A 21,181-nucleotide genomic window follows, 5' to 3' on the forward strand; every position below is an offset into this window, starting at 1 on the left:
GGAGGAGGCGATGATGAGGATGAGTAGATGATGGTGAGGATGAGTAGATGATGGTGAGGATGAGTAGATGATGGTGAGGATGGTGAGGATGAGGAGACGATGAGGAGACGATGAGGATGAGGAGATGATGAGGATGAGTAGATGATGTAGATGGTGAGGATAAGTAGATGATGTTGATGATGAGTAGATGAGGATGAGTAGATGATGAGGATGAGTGGATGAGTAGATGATGGTGAGGATGAGTAGATGATGGTAAGGATAAGGAGTATGAGTAGATGATGGTGAGGATGAGTGGATGAAGATGAGTAGATGATGGTGAGGATGAGTAGATGATGGTACTGATGAGTAGATGATGAGGATGAGTAGATGATGAGGACGATTAGATGAAGAGGATGAGTAGATGATGGTGAGGATGTGGATGAAGATGAGTAGATGATGGTAAGGATGAAGATGAGTAGATGATGGTAAGGATGAGTAGATGATGAGGATGAGTAGATGATGGTGAGGATGAGGATGAAGATGAGTAGATGATGGTATGGATGAGTAGATGAGGATGAGTTGATGATGATGAGTAGATGAGGATGAGTAGATGATGATGAGTAGATGATGGTGAGGATGAGTAGATGATGGTGAGTATGATTAGATGATGATGAGGATGAGTAGATGGTGAGGATGAGTAGATGGTGAGGATGAGTAGATGGTGAGGATGAGTAGATGATGAGTATGAGTAGATGATGAGGATGAGTAGATGGTGATGAGGATGAGTAGATGGTGGTGAGGATGAGTAGATGATGGTGAGGATGAGTAGATGATGGTGAGGATGAGTAGATGATGGTGAGAATGAGTAGATGATGGTGAGGATGAGTAGATGATGGTGAGGATGAGTAGATGATGGTGAGGATGAGTAGATGATGGTGAGGATGAGTAGATGATGGTGAGGATGAGGAGGAGGATGAGTAGATGAGGAGGAGGATGAGTAGATGATGAGGTGGACGAGTAGATGATGAGGACGAATAGATGATGAGGACGAGTAGATGATGGTAAGGATGAGTAGATGATGGTGAGGATGAGTAGATGATGGTGAGGATGAGTAGATGATGATGAGGAGGAGTAGATGGTGAGGCTGAGTAGATGGTGATGAGGATGAGTAGATGATGGTGAGGATGAGTAGATGATGAGGATGAAGATGAGTAGATGATGAGTAGATGAGGATGGGTAGATGATGATGAGGATGAGTGGATGAGTAGATGATGATGAGTAGATGATGAGGATGAGTAGATGAGGATGACTAGAGGATGGTGAGATGAGGATGAAGATAAGTAGATGATGTGGATGAGTAGATGATGAGGGTAGGTAGATGATTAGGATGAGTCGGTGATGAGGATGATGATGAGTGGATTATGAGGATGAGTGGATGATGATGATGATGTCACCGACCTTATTCTGCTCATGGATTTTTTTTGTGATCTTGTCTTTCAGGGCGGCCATGGAGATGGTGGAGTCAGAAGTTTTCGATCTGGAAAGTCGGCTGGAGAAGGTCAGTGTTGGTTCGGGCGGACTTGTAGGGTTGGGGACACCGGAGAAGACGACATCTTGTTCCTTTTCCTCGGGTCAGCACCAAGTCTTTGTTTTCTGATTCTTCCGTCTCCTGTTCTGGTAACGCTGGATAATATGGAAGCTTCTTGTGGATGAGTCTCTTGGATGATGGGCCATATTGTGGTGGGGCCTCGTCTCCGCATCGCTCCTCCCCATGGTCATTGTAACGGGAATGTTCCTGGGCTCCTTTTTATCTCGTTTTATAATTGACTGGTTGCTGTTTTTGCGGATAAGTCATGTGACCCCCAGGTTAGGCGCAGGGACCGGACCCTGGGTCTTCCCAATCATTAGAGCAGATGTCCGGTGTCTGTCCATGAAGGCGGTTGGAACGTGGCCGCGTTTTGTGAGACTTTCCTCCAAATGTTTCCGGCTCCAACAGTTTTGTCCCTGAAATATTTTGTGGCTCCGTCAACAGAAACATCTCAACACCATGAGACCCCCCCCCACTACATCTGTCAGAACTTTACAATGTGACGGCCGTAGCGCGACCAGCGATTGGGTGGGACTCAGGTTTATTAGACAGGATGCCATGCAATGTTCTGGGCCCAGGAGCTCACACTTCTTTCTCTTCTCTGTCTACAGCTGGTTAAACTCAGTGCTCACACCGTAGATGGCGGGCGGCAGTACTGCTCTTCCAACCGCCAGTTTGTCTGCGCTCTGCGGGAATTATCCTTTCATTCGCAGGAAGACTCCATGTTGAAGGTAAGTGCACCCCTCCCATGTGACCGGTGTCTCACCCGCCATTAAAGGTCCTCTGCTGCCATGACCTTGAGGTGTCTCCTGCCCATAACTGATGTCAGGGAGGTCCGTGTCATAGAGTTTAGTATCTCAGAATCTCAATGCGATGACGAGATGCAGCACAATACAGGAAACCACAGTGCACCCACTTCTAAAATCCCACAGAACTAAAGTCCACTACAACAGTACAAAGCTCTAAAATATTGATAGACTAATGATCATATATTTTTAGATTGTTAAAACCTCCAAATCAGCAGGAGATAATCTGAAATATGATATTATAACCACAAAGAAACAAAGTCCGCTCCAACAGTTCAAAATAGTTATCAGTTAACAGATCCAGATAAATAAGGATCCGCTCCAACAGTACAACATGGTTTAATCCAATAGATCCAGATAAATAGGGATCCGCTCCATCCATACGTTCGACGCCAACAGTATATATTTCTAGAATATTTTTTTGTGTCCATATTCGGACGAGCATAGGTCCACTCCAACAGTAGACCTTACCTCCACTTTATCACGTTATATAGATCTTCACCTACAACCTTCTGTACTTGACCTTCCCTCGTACCTCAAAGACTCAAATCCGCTCCTGAAAGAATGAGATCCACTCAATATCCCCTCCAATTGTAAACTATTGACCTTGGATGTGACATCATTGTACTCAATCCTTCCTCACTCCAAAGGTATCGATGCAATAAACCGCATACTGTCCAATGTAGGCACATTCAAATCCGCCCAAATCTATCTCATCACTGAATCCATCAAATTTATTCTAAAACATAACATTTTCTCTGTCAATAAAAAAAAAATCTATAAACGGATCCAAGAGGCACCGCAATGGGGGCCGATTTGCTCCCAACTTTGGAGATTCATAGATGATTTATTCATCCTATGGGATGGGACAGAAAGTGAGGCTCTAGAATTTGTACAATCCCTCAATAATAACGACTGGGGTTTGATATTCACTATGGACCTCTCCAGTAGTAAGATGGACTATCTGGACCTCACCATTAATATCAACCAAGGGAGAATCACCACCATGACACATTGTAAAGATGTGGACGCCAATAGTTATATTGAATTTTCTTGTGCCCACTTCAATCCGTGGCTCACTAATCTACCCAACAACCAATTCAAAAGGATCAAAAAGAACTGTAGCTCCAATAAAATTTATGGTCATCAAGCAAATATACTGAAGACAAGGTTCGAGGAAAAGGACTATCCAAAACAGATCAAACGATCAGCAGATCTGTCCTCCTTTATCACCACACAAAAAACCTTATTGTACAAACCGGAACAAACATCTCACAAAGTAATAGACGCAAACACAACTTCATCACTGACTCCAACAGTGACACCTTGAGGACCATCCTGGAGAAACACTGGAACATCTTATGGAGTGACTCGGTCCTGAAAATGATCATATACCCGAGAGACCAGGTTTCACCTATAGAAAAGGACGTAGTATAAAAAAAATATGGTGGCACCGGGTCGATTAAAATAAATCACCACAAAATCCGCCACATGTTTCATGCCAAAAATAGTGGGCGCTTATAGATTGCAGGGAAAAAGCGAGAACTTTGATCCAGTGCTGATGATATGTAAATGGGATCGGGGTTCCAATTTCATTGATATACAACTTTAAAATGATCAAAGTGCAAAAAAGGCGTGAATCGCATTGATCCTTCGCCTACGCGTTTCACACACCTCCTGTCTCCTTAATCATGGCATGATTTTTTGCACTTTGAGCATTTTAAAGTTGTATATCAATAAAATTGCAACCCCGATTCCGTTTACATACCACCAGCGATGGATCAACTGTCTCTCTTTTTTTCCTGCAATCGTTGTCGCTGGCCGTGCGAGGATCCGAGCGCAGTCTGAATAAGACCCAGCAAGTGGTGAGCTGGAGGATCCCTCCCTTTTCTATTGTTTGGCTTGTATAGCTGTAACACGGCCAGGCGCCGATGCTGCGACACCATAAGCCATAGAAAGACCACAACAACCTGTAACACCACCAAAGAAACCTTCCCGATAAAGCAATTCATGAGCCGCGCTTCGGATTACGTCGTATACCTATTGGAATGGACATGTGGCCTCCAATATATAGGTAGAACCAACAGCCCCTCAGGACAAGGATCAATAACCACAGATCAAACCCCAATAATCAGCTTCTAAAACATGGCGTCTCCAGACAGCTCCATCACCAACACGAGGGGGTCTCTGCAGTAACGGTCACAGCACTGGACAGTAGAGGAGAAAAACCAGCACCGGCCACCAAATAATATAGTAAAGCGGCCTCAGATAGGGGATCAGTGCTGCTGACCTGGTTGGTTGTGATAGGAGCACAACATCCTTGAAAGCGCGTTTTATAATATCGCTGCAGTCCGGGTTCCGATCTGGATCCAAAGGGTCCAGTGGTAAATGGTAGTTTGAGAAAAAAACGGTAACTGGTAAAAACCCTTCTTGAGTAGTGAGGATTTAAAACCACCTCGCGGGTGAAAGAAGGGACATGCCCTATCTTCAGGCGTTTACGCCTCTGACCTCCCATTGACTTCAATGGCCACGGGCGAAAAACGCAGCGAGAATCGGCGTGCAGGGAGAGGAAAATCTGTTCACACAGAGTGTTTGGATGCGGAATCCGCTCCGCAAAACTCGTCAAAAACCGCCCGAAAATGCCTCCCATTAATTTCAACGGGAAGCGGACAAGTTTTTTTAGCGCGAGCGGAGAAACCGTGTTGCAGTAAAAAGAAGCGACATGACCTATCTTGAGGCGGTTTCCACCTCCAAAACCCCATTTCGATCAGTCAGAAACTGGAAAAAACACCTTGACGCGTTTTGGTCAAACCACTGTGCAAAAAACTCTGTGTGAACAGACCCGACCTGACGAAGGGACCGGTCCAGAAACGCGTTGTCGTTCTATTAAGAGATTATCATTGAGGACACCTCAGATCCCTCGTACTTCTGTGCCTGGCGCCGATACCACAAACGACACTGCGACTTTCTACTCATCTTTCCTTTATCCAACAGTACATGACACTGCAACAGTACATGACACTCCAAAAGTACATGACACTCCAACAGTACATGACACTCCAACAGTACATGACACTGCAACAGTACATGACACTGCAACAGTACATGACACTCCAACAGTACATGACACTCCAACAGTACATGACACTGCAACAGTACATGACACTGCAACAGTACATGACACTCCAACAGTACATGACACTCAAACAGTACATGACACTCCAACAGTACATGACACTGCAACAGTACATGACACTGCAACAGTACATGACACTCCAACAGTACATGACACTCCAACAGTACATGACACTCCAACAGTACAAAGCACGAGTTTAGATAGTTACCTCCTCATAACGCCAGAATGAAGTGCAACAACAAGTAAAAGAAAGTCTACTCCACCAGTAAATGACTATTACTCATTGTAACCCCACAGAAGGCAATTTCATCAGTAGGGGATCCCCTGTAAAAATCCTACAGGACTGAGGTCAACTCTACCAGTACATGACGGTGGGTTTGTTCTTATAGAACAAAACAAATCGATTTCACTCGGAGAATAAATAATTCCAAAATAATGTTCCCTCTCATGGCCTTGGATAAATAAAGTCCACTCCAACAGTATATTACCCTAACCACTGAAATATTACACAACACAAAGTAAATACTCGACTACTCTACTCCAACAGTACAGGATGCAACATATGTTACCATTACTCCAAATAAAATAAAGTCTACTCCAACAGTACAGGATGCAATATATGTTACCATTACTGCAAATAAAATAAAGTCTACTCCAACAGTACAGGATGGAATATATGTTACCATTACTCCAAATAAAATAAAGTCTACTCCAACAGTACAGGATGGAATATATGTTACCATTACTCCAAATAAAATAAAGTCTACTCCAACAGTACAGGATGCAATATATGTTACCATTACTGCAAATAAAATAAAGTTTACTCCAACAGTACAGGATGGAATATATGTTACCATTACTCCAAATAAAATAAAGTCTACTCCAACAGTACAGGATGGAATATATGTTACCATTACTCCAAATAAAATAAAGTCTACTCCAACAGTACAGGATGGAATATATGTTACCATTACTCCAAATAAAATAAAGTCTACTCCAACAGTACAGGATGCAATATATGTTACCATTACTCCAAATAAAATAAAGTCTACTCCAACAGTACAGGATGCAATATATGTTACCATTACTCCAAATAAAATAAAGTCTACTCCAACAGTACAGGATGCAATATATGTTACCATTACTGCAAATAAAATAAAGTCCACTCCAACAGTATAGGATGCAACATATGTTACCATTACTCCAAATAAAATAAAGTCTACTCCAACAGTACAGGATGGAATATATGTTACCATTACTCCAAATAAAATAAAGTTTACTCCAACAGTACAGGATGGAATATATGTTACCATTACTCCAAATAAAATAAAGTCTACTCCAACAGTACAGGATGCAATATATGTTACCATTACTCCAAATAAAATAAAGTCTACTCCAACAGTACAGGATGCAATATATGTTACCATTACTCCAAATAAAATAAAGTCTACTCCAACAGTACAGGATGCAATATATGTTACCATTACTGCAAATAAAATAAAGTCCACTCCAACAGTATAGGATGCAACATATGTTACCATTACTCCAAATAAAATAAAGTCTACTCCAACAGTACAGGATGCAATATATGTTACCATTACTGCAAATAAAATAAAGTCCACTCCAACAGTATAGGATGCAACATATGTTACCATTACTCCAAATAAAATAAAGTTTACTCCAACAGTACAGGATGGAATATATGTTACCATTACTGCAAATAAAATAAAGTCTACTCCAACAGTACAGGATGGAATATATGTTACCATTACTCCAAATAAAATAAAGTCTACTCCAACAGTACAGGATGGAATATATGTTACCATTACTCCAAATAAAATAAAGTCTACTCCAACAGTACAGGATGCAATATATGTTACCATTACTGCAAATAAAATAAAGTTTACTCCAACAGTACAGGATGGAATATATGTTACCATTACTCCAAATAAAATAAAGTCTACTCCAACAGTACAGGATGGAATATATGTTACCATTACTCCAAATAAAATAAAGTCTACTCCAACAGTACAGGATGCAATATATGTTACCATTACTCCAAATAAAATAAAGTCTACTCCAACAGTACAGGATGCAATATATGTTACCATTACTGCAAATAAAATAAAGTCCACTCCAACAGTATAGGATGCAACATATGTTACCATTACACCAAATAAAATAAAGTCTACTCCAACAGTACAGGATGCAATATATGTTACCATTACTCCAAATAAAATAAAGTCTACTCCAACAGTATAGGATGCAACATATGTTACCATTACTCCAAATAAAATAAAGTCTACTCCAGCAGTACAGGATGGAATATATGTTACCATTACTCCAAATAAAATAAAGTCTACTCCAACAGTACAGGATGGAATATATGTTACCATTACTCCAAATAAAATAAAGTCTACTCCAACAGTACAGGATGCAATATATGTTACCATTACTCCAAATAAAATAAAGTCTACTCCAACAGTACAGGATGCAATATATGTTACCATTACTCCAAATAAAATAAAGTCTACTCCAACAGTACAGGATGCAATATATGTTACCATTACTCCAAATAAAATAAAGTCTACTCCAGCAGTACAGGATGCAATATATGTTACCATTACTCCAAATAAAATAAAGTTTACTCCAACAGTACAGGATGCAATATATGTTACCATTACTCCAAATAAAATAAAGTCTACTCCAACAGTACAGGATGGAATATATGTTACCATTACTCCAAATAAAATAAAGTCTACTCCAACAGTACAGGATGCAATATATGTTACCATTACTCCAAATAAAATAAAGTCTACTCCAGCAGTACAGGATGCAATATATGTTACCATTACTCCAAATAAAATAAAGTCTACTCCAACAGTACAGGATGCAATATATGTTACCATTACTCCAAATAAAATAAAGTCTACTCCAGCAGTACAGGATGCAATATATGTTACCATTACTCCAAATAAAATAAAGTCTACTCCAACAGTACAGGATGCAATATATGTTACCATTACTCCAAATAAAATAAAGTCTACTCCAACAGTACAGGATGCAATATATGTTACCATTACTCCAAATAAAATAAAGTCTACTCCAACAGTACATGATGGAATATATGTTACCATTACTCCAAATAAAATAAAGTCTACTCCAACAGTACAGGATGCAACATATGTTACCATTACTCCAAATAAAATAAAGTCTACTCCAACAGTATAGGATGCAATATATGTTACCATTACTGCAAATAAAATAAAGTCTACTCCAACAGTATAGGATGCAACATATGTTACCATTACTCCAAATAAAATAAAGTCTACTCCAACAGTACAGGATGCAATATATGTTACCATTACTCCAAATAAAATAAAGTCTACTCCAACAGTACAGGATGCAATATATGTTACCATTACTCCAAATAAAATAAAGTCTACTCCAGCAGTACAGGATGCAATATATGTTACCATTACTCCAAATAAAATAAAGTCTACTCCAACAGTACAGGATGCAATATATGTTACCATTACTCCAAATAAAATAAAGTCTACTCCAACAGTACAGGATGCAATATATGTTACCATTACTCCAAATAAAATAAAGTCTACTCCAACAGTACATGATGGAATATATGTTACCATTACTCCAAATAAAATAAAGTCTACTCCAACAGTACAGGATGCAACATATGTTACCATTACTCCAAATAAAATAAAGTCTACTCCAACAGTATAGGATGCAATATATGTTACCATTACTGCAAATAAAATAAAGTCTACTCCAACAGTATAGGATGCAACATATGTTACCATTACTCCAAATAAAATAAAGTCTACTCCAACAGTACAGGATGCAATATATGTTACCATTACTCCAAATAAAATAAAGTCTACTCCAACAGTACAGGATGCAACATATGTTACCATTACTCCAAATAAAATAAAGTCTACTCCAACAGTACAGGATGCAACATATGTTACCATTACTCCAAATAAAACAAAGTCTACTCCAACAGTACAGGATGCAATATATGTTACCATTACTCCAAATAAAATAAAGTCTACTCCAACAGTACAGGATGCAATATATGTTACCATTACACCAAATAAAATAAAGTCTACTCCAACAGTACAGGATGGAATATATGTTACCATTACTCCAAATAAAATAAAGTCTACTCCAACAGTACAGGATGCAACATATGTTACCATTACTCCAAATAAAATAAAGTCTACTCCAACAGTATAGGATGCAACATATGTTACCATTACTGCAAATAAAATAAAGTCTACTCCAACAGTACAGGATGCAACATATGTTACCATTACTCCAAATAAAACAAAGTCTACTCCAACAGTACAGGATGCAATATATGTTACCATTACTCCAAATAAAATAAAGTCTACTCCAACAGTACAGGATGGAATATATGTTACCATTACTCCAAATAAAATAAAGTCTACTCCAACAGTATATGACCCTAACCACTGTTCTATTTCAAAGCAGAAAATAAAGTCTACTCCAACAGTACAGGATCAAATAAGTAGCTATTTTTCCATGACCACAAATGAAATAAAATATACTCCAACAGTTGACGTATTTTACCCAATGTCATGTTTCAAAATCAGAAATAAATTGTCGCAAAACCCCAACATAAGTCTACTCCAACAGTACAACAACCGTAACTATTGTTTTGTTGCACGACGTAAAATAAAGTCTACCCCAACTGTTTACTATCTTAACCTTGTTATATTTCAAACCCCTGAATACAATAGTCCAGTCCAACAGTCCGGGATTAAAAATCTAATGTTGCTATAACACTAAAGTCTACTCCAGCAGTATATTGCCGTAACCGCTATTTTACCAAAACGGCAAATAAAAAAGTTACTTTAACATTACAGGATCCAAAAACGCCTCGTTACGTGGTCAAAACCCCCGAGACCACGCGACTATCCCGACCGCACGCCTGAAATAAAGTCAACTCCAACAGTAGACCTGTCAATCCAATGTAATGTTCTAAAACCCCAAATAAACAATGTCACACTAAGGCCTCGTTCACACGACCATGTTATGTCCGTAATGGACGGAACGTATTTCGGCTGCAAGTCCCGGCCTCTCCGTGGAACTACTGTCCCGTACTGAAAACATGATTACAGTACGGGACAGTTGTCCTGCAGAGAGGCAGGGACTCCTAGCGTCGTACATAATTATGATGCTAGGAGCCCGGCTCCCTGCACTGTGTTCGGTCCGGGACTTGCGGCCGAAATACGTCCGTCCATTACGGACGTTAATGTGCTCGTGTGAACCCAGCCTAAGACCTCGTTCACACGTGCGGCAGATATGCGTCCGCAAAAAAACGGATCATTTTTCATCCATATGAATCAGGGGCGTAACTAGGAAAGACTGAGCCCCCCCCCAGGTGCCACATGCAGCCCCCCTTATAGATAGTGCCCCCCCCTATAGAATGTGCCATACAGCCCCCCTGTAGACAGTGTCACACCCCACGTGTAGATAGTGCCATACAGCCCCCCTTGTGTATAGTGCCATACAGCCCCCCCGTTGTGTATAGTGCCATACAGCCCCTCGTTGTGTATAGTGCCACACAGCCCCCTTGTGTATAGTGCCACACAGCCCCCCTAGTGTATAGTGCCACACAGCTCCTCCTTGTATGTAATGCCAGACAGATCCCCCTTGTATATAGTGCCACACCGCTCCCCCTTGTATATAGTGCCACACTGCTCCCCCATGTGTATAGTGCCACACAGCCCTCCCTAGTGTAAAGTGGCACACAGCTCCCCCTTGTAGACCGTGCCATACAGCCCCCCTTGTGTATAGTGCCATACAGCCCCCCCCTTGTGTATAGTGCCATACAGCCCCCCTTGTGTATAGTGCCATACAGCCCCCCTTGTGTATAGTGCCACACAGCCCCCTTGTGTATAGTGCCATACAGCCCCCCTTGTGTATAGTGCCATACAGCCCCCCCTTGTGTATAGTGCCATACAGCCCCCCCTTGTGTATAGTGCCACACAGCCCCAATGTGATTAGTGCCAAACAGCCCCCCCTTGTATATAGTGCCACACAGCCCCCCCTTGTATATAGTGCCACACAGCTCCCTCTTGTGTATAGTGGCACACAGCCCCCCTTGTGTATAGTGCCACACAGCCCCCCCTTGTATATAGTGCCACACAGCCCCCCTAGCGTATAGTGCCACACAGCTCCTCCTTGTATATAGTGCCACACAGCTCCCCCATGTGTATATAGTGCCACACAGCCGCTGTAGTGTATAGTGCCAGACAGCTCCCCCCTTGTATATAGTGCCACACCGCTCCCCCTTGTGTATAGTGCCACACAGCCCCCTCTAGTGTAAAGTGCCACACAGCTGCCCCTTGTATATAGTGCCACACCGCTCCCCCTAGTGTATAGTGCCACACCGCTCCCCCTAGTGTATAGTGCCACACAGCTCCCCCTAGTGTATAGTGCCACACAGCTCCCCCTTGTGTATAGTGCCACACATCTCCCCTTTGTGTATAGTACCACACATCTCCCCCTAGTGTATAGTGCCACACCGCTCCCCCTAGTGTATAGTGCCACACAGCTCCCCCTTTTATATAGTTCCACAGGTGTAGTCTGAGTATCAACACTGCCAGGAGGTGTAGGAGGAGGAACGGCAGCTCGTGCCTCCTGCCGACGTGCGAGAATGTTCAAAGCCTGGAGGAGTTGGTCCTGTCGAGACCGGAGGTCCAGCAAATCCGCCCGCATCTCCTGTGACGTCGTCATGGTCTTGGATCGACCAGCGGGGTCCATGGCCTGAGCTTACTGTCACGAAGGGTCTGTGGACCCACTGGGCCGTACCGTCTTGGCGGTCTGGCAGCTGGCCAACATGACGCAGGTCAAAGTCTATAGTTCATATAGGGTACCTGTGGCAGCTCGGACAGTAGCAGGGCAGGCTTGGCAGGAACTAGGCAACAGGTAGACGTGGTATACAGCACGGCTACAGCTCAGCACGACACTAGATCAGGATACAGGAACAGGGAACACTGGGAGCAGGAAACACTAGGGGGCCATATGCAAGACAGACTAGGAATACGACAACAAAGCTCAGGCGTGGAGAAGCAGGACAGGCGTGGTATACAGCACAGCACGACTACAGCTCAGCACGGCACTAGATCAGGATACAGGAACAGGGAACACTGGGAGCAGGAAACACTAGGGGGCCATATGCAAGACAGACTAGGAATACAACAACAAAGCTCAGGCGTGGAGAAGCAGGACAGGCATGGTATACAGCACAGCACGACTACAGCTCAGCACGGCACTAGATCAGGATACAGGATACAGGAACACTGGGAGCAGGAAACACTAGGGGGCCATATGCAAGACAGACTAGGAATACAACAACAAAGCTCAGGCGTGGAGAAGCAGGACAGGCGTGGTATACAGCACAGCACGACTACAGCTCAGCACAGCACTAGATCAGGATACAGGAACAGGGAACACTGGGAGCAGGAAACACTAGGGACTATATGCAAGACAGACTAGGAATACAACAACAAAGCTCAGGCGTGGAGAAGCAGGACAGGCGTGGTATACAGCACAGCACGGCTACAGCTCAGCACGACACTAGATCAGGATACAGGAACAGGAAACACTGGGAGCAGGAAACACTAGGGGGCCATATGCAAGACAGACTAGGAATACAACAACAAAGCTCAGGCGTGGAGAAGCAGGACAGGCGTGGTATACAGCACAGCACGGCTACAGCTCAGTACGACACTAGATCAGGATACAGGAACAGGGAACACTGGGAGCAGGAAACACTAGGGGGCCATATGCAAGACAGACTAGGAATACGACAACAAAGCTCAGGCGTGGAGAAGCAGGACAGGCGTGGTATACAGCACAGCACGACTACAGCTCAGCACGGCACTAGATCAGGATACAGGAACAGGAAACACTGGGAGCAGGAAACACTAGGGACTATATGCAAGACAGACTAGGAATACAACAACAAAGCTCAGGCGTGGAGAAGCAGGACAGGCGTGGTATACAGCACAGCACGACTACAGCTCAGCACGACACTAGATCAGGATACAGGAACAGGAAACACTGGGAGCAGGAAACACTAGGGGGCCATATGCAAGACAGACTAGGAATACAACAACAAAGCTCAGGCGTGGAGAAGCAGGACAGGCGTGGTATACAGCACAGCACGGCTACAGCTCAGCACGACACTAGATCAGGATACAGGAACAGGAAACACTGGGAGCAGGAAACACTAGGGGGCCATATGCAAGACAGACTAGGAATACAACAACAAAGCTCAGGCGTGGAGAAGCAGGACAGGCGTGGTATACAGCACAGCACGACTACAGCTCAGCACGGCACTAGATCAGGATACAGGAACAGGGAACACTGGGAGCAGGAAACACTAGGGGGCCATATGCAAGACAGACTAGGAATACAACAACAAAGCTCAGGCGTGGAGAAGCAGGACAGGCATGGTATACAGCACAGCACGACTACAGCTCAGCACGGCACTAGATCAGGATACAGGATACAGGAACAGGGAACACTGGGAGCAGGAAACACTAGGGGGCCATATGCAAGACAGACTAGGAATACAACAACAAAGCTCAGGCGTGGAGAAGCAGGACAGGCGTGGTATACAGCACAGCACGACTACAGCTCCGCACGGCACTAGATCGGGATACAGGAACAGGAAACACTGGGAGCAGGAAACACTAGGGACTATATGCAAGACAGACTAGGAATACAACAACAAAGCTCAGGCGTGGAGAAGCAGGACAGGCGTGGTATACAGCACAGCACGACTACAGCTCAGCACGGCACTAGATCAGGATACAGGAACAGGAAACACTGGGAGCAGGAAACACTAGGGACTATATGCAAGACAGACTAGGAATACAACAACAAAGCTCAGGCGTGGGAGGATGGGGCTGGGACCTTCTTATAGCCCAGGGTGCTCTGGACCAATTAGCTCAATCATCAACATGCTTGCGCTCTGGCTTCTCAAGTCTGGACTGCGCTCGTGAGTGCACCCTGGTGGTCACTGTGGAGCAGGATGGCCGTATGTGCAAACATCTCTTGAGAGAAGAGCGTCGACTGGATGGAAGGAGTTTGTGGTCAGCGACGACGGACACTACACTCAGTACATATATACAGCACCGGAACAAAGCTCAGTACATATACACAGCACAAGAACAAAGCTCATACATATAGACAGCACCAGAACCAAGCTCAGTACATATATACAGCACCACAACCAAGACCAGTACATATATACATCACCAGAACAAAGCTCAATACATAAATACATCCCTAGAACCGAGCCCAGTACATATATACAGCACCAGAACAAAGCTCATACATATATACAGCACCGGAACCAAGCTCAGTACATATATACAGCACCAGAACAAAGCTCATACATATATAAAGCACCAGAACCGAGCCCAGTACTTATATACATCTCCAGAACCAAGCCCAGTACATAGTTACATACATAGTTACATAGTTAGTACGGCTGAAAAAAGACACATGTCCATCAAGTTCAACCAAGGGAAGGGAAAAGGGAAGGAAAAAACCTCTACACACAGGAGCTAATACTTTTTTGTTCTAGGAAATTATCTAACCCTTTTTTGCAGCCTCTCCTGTCCCTGCTGTGATGGCTCCTGCGCTCGGCTATTCCATAGATTCACCGCTCTTACAGTAAAGAAGACTTGTCGCCTCTGCAGGTTGAACCTTTCTTTTTCCAGACGGAGGGAGTGCCCCCTTGTTTTTTGAGGGGGTTTTACATGGAACAGGATTTCACCATATTTTTTGTATGCGCCATTCATATATTTATATAAGTTAATCATGTCCCCCCTTAGTCGTCTTTTCTCAAGGCTAAATAGGTTTAATTCTTTTAATCTTTCCTCATAACTTAGATTCTCCGCGCCCCTAATTAGCTTCGTTGCTCTTCTTTGTATTTTTCCTCCTTTCTATGAACTGGAGCCCAGAACTGGACTGCATATTCTAGATGAGGCCTCACTAATGCTTTGTAAAGTGGTAATATTACATCCCTGTCTCGCGAGTCCAGGCCTCTTTTAATACACGACAATATCCTGCTGGCCTTTGAAGCAGCTGATTGACACTGCATGCTGTTATTGAGTTTATGATTTACAAGAACACCCAGATCCTTCTCAACAAGTGACTCCCCCAGTGTAGCGCCCCCTAGGACATATGATGCTTGCAGATTATTACATCCAGATCCTTCTCAACAAGTGACTCCCCCAGTGTAGCTCCCCCTAGGACATATGATGCTGCAGATTATTACACCAAGATCCTTCTCAACAAGTGACTCCCCCAGTGTAGCTCCCCCTAGGACATATGATGCATTCAGATTATTACACCCAGATTCTTCTCAACAAGTGACTCCCCCAGTGTAGCTCCTCTAGGACATATGATGCTGCAGATTATTACTCCCAGTGTAGCTCCCCTAGGACATATGATGCTGCAGATTATTACTCCCAGTGTAGCTCCCCCTAGGACATATTATGCTGCAGATTATTACTCCCAGTGTAGCTCCCCCTAGGACATATGATGCTGCAGATTATTACTCCCAGTGTAGTTCCCCCTTGGACGTATGATGCTTGCAGATTATTACATCCAGATCCTTCTCAACAAGTGACTCCCCCAGTGTAGCTCCCCTAGGACATATGATGCATGCAGGTTGTTGGTACCCAGGTGCATAACTTTACATTTATCTACATTAAACTTCATCTGCCAAGTGGACGCCCAAACACTTAGTTTGTTTAAATCTGCCTGTAATTCATGAACATCTTCCATAGTCTGAACTTTATTACATAGCTTGGTGTCATCTGCAAAAATAGAAATAGTGCTATTAATCCCATCTTCTATATCATTCATAAATAAGGTGAATAATAGTGGTCCCAGCACTGAACCCCGGGGTCACCACTTATTACCGGGGACCATTCAGAGTAGGAATCATTGACCACAACTCTCTGGATACGGTCCTTGAGCCAATTCTCAATCCAATTACAAACTATATTTTCTTAATCTATAGTCCTTAATTTACCCATTAGACGTCTATGGGAGACAGTGTAAAATGCCTTTGCAAAGTCCAAAAACACTAAATCCACAGCGGCCCCTCTGTCTAGGCTTCTGCTCACCTCTCATATAAACACTATATCCACAGCGGCCCCTCTGTCTAGGCTTCTACTCACCTCTCATATAAACACTAAATCCACAGCAGCCCCTCTGTCTAGGCTTCTGCTCACCTCTCATATAAACACTATATCCACAGCGGCCTCTCTGTCTAGGCTTCTGCTCACCTCTCATATAAACACTATATCCACAGCGGCCCCTCTGTCTAGGCTTCTGCTCACCTCTCATATAAACACTATATCCACAGCGGTCCCTATGTCCAGACTTCTCCTCACCCCTCATATAAACATTATATACACAGCGGCCCCTCTGTCTAGGCTTCTGCTCACCTCTCATATAAACACTAAACCCACAGCGGCCCCTCTGTCTAGGCTTCTGCTCACCTCTCATATAAACACTAAATCCACAGCGGCCCCTCTGTCTAGACTTCTGCTCACCTCTCATATAAACACTAAATCCACAGCGGCCCCTCTGTCTAGGCTTCTACTCACCTCTCATATAAACACTAAATCCACAGCGGCCCCTCTGTCTAGGCTTCTGCTCACCTCTCATATAAACACTAAATCCACAGCGGCCCCTCTGTTTAGACTTCTGCTCACCTCTCATATAAACACTAAATCCACAGCGGCCCCTCTGTCTAGACTTCTGCTCACCTCTCATATAAACACTAAATCCACAGCGGCCCCTCTGTCTAGGCTTCTACTCACCTCTCATATAAACACTAAATCCACAGCGGCCTCTCTGTCTAGGCTTCTGCTCACCTCTTCATAAAAACAGATTAGGTTAGTTTGACAACTTCTGTCCTTAGTAAAACCGTGCTGGCTGTCACTTATAATACTATTTATTGTCACATAATCCTGTATATAGTCCCTCAATAGCCCCTCAAACATTTTCCCCACGATGGATGTTAAGCTTACTGGTCTATAATTACCCGGGGAAGACCTAGAGCCCTTTTTGAAAATAGGCACCACATTTGCGCTGCACCAGTCCCTTGGCACTATACCAGTCACTAGAGATTCTCTGAATATTATGAAAAGGGGGACAGAAATAACTGAACTAAGCTCTTTAAGAATTCTAGGGTGTAACCCAGCTGGTCCCGGGGCCTTGTGCACATTTATTTTATTTAATTTAGCTTGGACCATATCTACATTCATCCAATTCATTATATCAACAGATATATTAACAGCACTGGCATCACCAGAACCGAAACCAGTACATATATACAGCACCAGAACCAAGCTCAGTACATATACACAGCACCAGAACAAAGCTCTGTACATATACACAGCACCAGAACCAAGCTCAGTACATATACACAGCACCAGGTACAAAGCTCTGTACATATACACAGCACCAGAACAGAAACCAGTACATATATAGAGCACCAGAACCAAGCTCAGTACATATACACAGCACCAGAACAAAGCTCTGGACATATATACATCCCCAGAACCGAAACCAGTACATATATACAGCACCAGAACTAAGCTTAGTACATATATATCCACTCCTACAGTACATCACAATACCATGCACCCATAATAACACAGTCCACTCCAACAGTACATCATTCATTCAACGTTTTCTTTTTAAAAATGGCGGCAGTCATGTGACCGCTACTCCTCCGTATCATTACTCCTCTGTGTCATTACTCCTCCATATCATTACTCCTTATATTATTACTCCTCCGTATCATTACTCCTCCGTATCATTACTCCTCCATATCATTACTCCTCCATATCATTACTCCTTATATTATTACTCCTCCGTATCATTACTCCTCCGTATCATTACTCCTCCATATCATTACTCCTCCATATCATTACTCCTCCATATTATTACTCCCACATATCATTACTCCTTATATTATTACTCCTCCGTATCATTACTCCTCCATATCATTACTCCTCCATATCATTACTCCTCCATATTATTACTCCCACATATCATTACTCCCCCATATCATTACTCCTCCATATCATTACTCCTCCATATTATTACTCCCACATATCATTACTCCCCCATATCATTACTCCTCTGTGTCATTACTCCTCTGTGTCATTACTCCTCCATATCATTACTCCTCCATATTATTACTCCCACGTATCATTACTCCTCCGTGTCATTACTCCCTAATATCATTACTCCCCCATATCATTACTTCTCCATATCATTATTTCTCTATATAATTACTCCTCCGTATCATTACTACTCCATATCATTACTACTCCGTATCATTACTACTCCATATCATTACTCCTTATATCATTACTCCTCCATATAATTACTACTCCGTATCATTACTCCTCCATATAATTACTCCTCCGTATCATTACTTCTCCATATCATTACTCCTCCATATCATTACTCTTCCGTATCATTACTCCTCCGTATCATTAATTCTCCATATCATTACTCCTCCATATCATTACTCCTCCATATCATTACTCCTCCATATTATTACTCCCACATATCATTACTCCCCCATATCATTACTCCTCTGTGTCATTACTCCTCTGTGTCATTACTCCTCCATATCATTACTCCTCCATATTATTACTCCCACGTATCATTACTCCTCCGTGTCATTACTCCCTAATATCATTACTCCCCCATATCATTACTTCTCCATATCATTACTTCTCTATATAATTACTCCTCCGTATCATTACTACTCCATATCATTACTCCTTATATCATTACTCCTCCATATAATTACTACTCCGTATCATTACTCCTCCATATAATTACTCCTCCGTATCATTACTTCTCCATATCATTACTCCTCCATATCATTACTCCTCCATATTATTACTCCCACGTATCATTACTCCTCCGTGTCATTACTCCCTAATATCATTACTCCCCCATATCATTACTTCTCCATATCATTATTTCTCTATATAATTACTCCTCCGTATCATTACTACTCCATATCATTACTACTCCGTATCATTACTACTCCATATCATTACTCCTTATATCATTACTCCTCCATATAATTACTACTCCGTATCATTACTCCTCCATATAATTACTCCTCCGTATCATTACTTCTCCATATCATTACTCCTCCATATCATTACTCTTCCGTATCATTACTCCTCCGTATCATTAATTCTCCATATCATTACTCCTCCATATCATTACTCCTCCATATCATTACTCCTCCATATTATTACTCCCACATATCATTACTCCCCCATATCATTACTCCTCTGTGTCATTACTCCTCTGTGTCATTACTCCTCCATATCATTACTCCTCCATATTATTACTCCCACGTATCATTACTCCTCCGTGTCATTACTCCCTAATATCATTACTCCCTAATATCATTACTCCCCCATATCATTACTTCTCCATATCATTACTTCTCTATATAATTACTCCTCCGTATCATTACTACTCCATATCATTACTCCTTATATCATTACTCCTCCATATAATTACTACTCCGTATCATTACTCCTCCATATAATTACTCCTCCGTATCATTACTTCTCCATATCATTACTCCTCCATATCATTACTCTTCCATATCATTACTCCTCCATATCATTACTCCTCCATATCATTACTCCTCCGTATCATTACTCCTCCGTATCATTACTCCTCCGTATCATTACTTCTCCATATCATTACTCCTCCATATCATTACTCTTCCATATCATTACTCCTCCATATCATTACTCTTCCATATCATTACTCCTCCGTATCATTACTCCTCCGTATCATTAATTCTCCATATCATTACTCCTCCATATAATTACTCCTCCGTATCATTACTTCTCCATATCATTACTTCTCCATATCATTACTTCTCCATATCATTACTCCTCTATATCATTATTCCTCCATATAATTACTTCTCCGTATAATTACTCCTCCGTATCATTACTTCTCCGTATCATTACTCCTCCGTATCATTACTCCTCCGTATCATTACTCTTCTATATCATTACTCCTCCGTATCATTACTCTTCCATATCATTACTCCTCCATATCATTACTCCTCCGTGTCATTACTCCCCCATATCATTACTTCTCCATATTATTACTCCTCCATATTATTACTCCTCCGTATCATTAATTCTCCATATCATTACTCCACCGTATCATTACTCCTCCATATCATTACTCCTTATATCATTACTCCACCGTATCATTACTTCTCCATATCATTACTCCTCTATATCATTACTCCTCCATATAACTAATTCTCCATATAATTACTCCTCCATATCATTACTTCTCCACATCATTACTCCTCCGTATCATTACTTCTCCATATCATTACTCCTTATATTATTACTCCACCGTATCATTAATTCTCTATATCATTATTCCGCCATATAATTAATTCTCCATATCATTACTCCTCCATATAATTAATTCTCCATATCATTACTCCTCCATATCATTACTCCTCCGTATCATTACTCCTCTGTGTCATTACTCCTCCATATCATTACT

The 21,181-nt window shown here is 42.3% G+C and overlaps 1 protein-coding gene across 1 annotated transcript in view; it reads left to right on the top strand.

Moving 5' to 3' along the window:
* The first annotated feature begins 1,284 nt into the window (after window positions 1–1,284).
* ACAP1 (ArfGAP with coiled-coil, ankyrin repeat and PH domains 1) overlaps window positions 1,285–21,181 on the top strand; it is an 89,206-nt gene continuing 69,309 nt past the window's right edge. The window contains exons 1-3 of the mRNA XM_075847381.1: window positions 1,285–1,298; window positions 1,480–1,537; window positions 2,179–2,298. Coding sequence (XP_075703496.1) covers window positions 1,285–1,298; window positions 1,480–1,537; window positions 2,179–2,298 — 192 coding nt within the window. The remainder of the gene's footprint in view (window positions 1,299–1,479; window positions 1,538–2,178; window positions 2,299–21,181) is intronic.

Source organism: Rhinoderma darwinii (genome assembly GCF_050947455.1).
Source record: "Rhinoderma darwinii isolate aRhiDar2 chromosome 3 unlocalized genomic scaffold, aRhiDar2.hap1 SUPER_3_unloc_3, whole genome shotgun sequence".
Taxonomy (NCBI): Eukaryota; Metazoa; Chordata; class Amphibia; order Anura; family Rhinodermatidae; genus Rhinoderma; species Rhinoderma darwinii.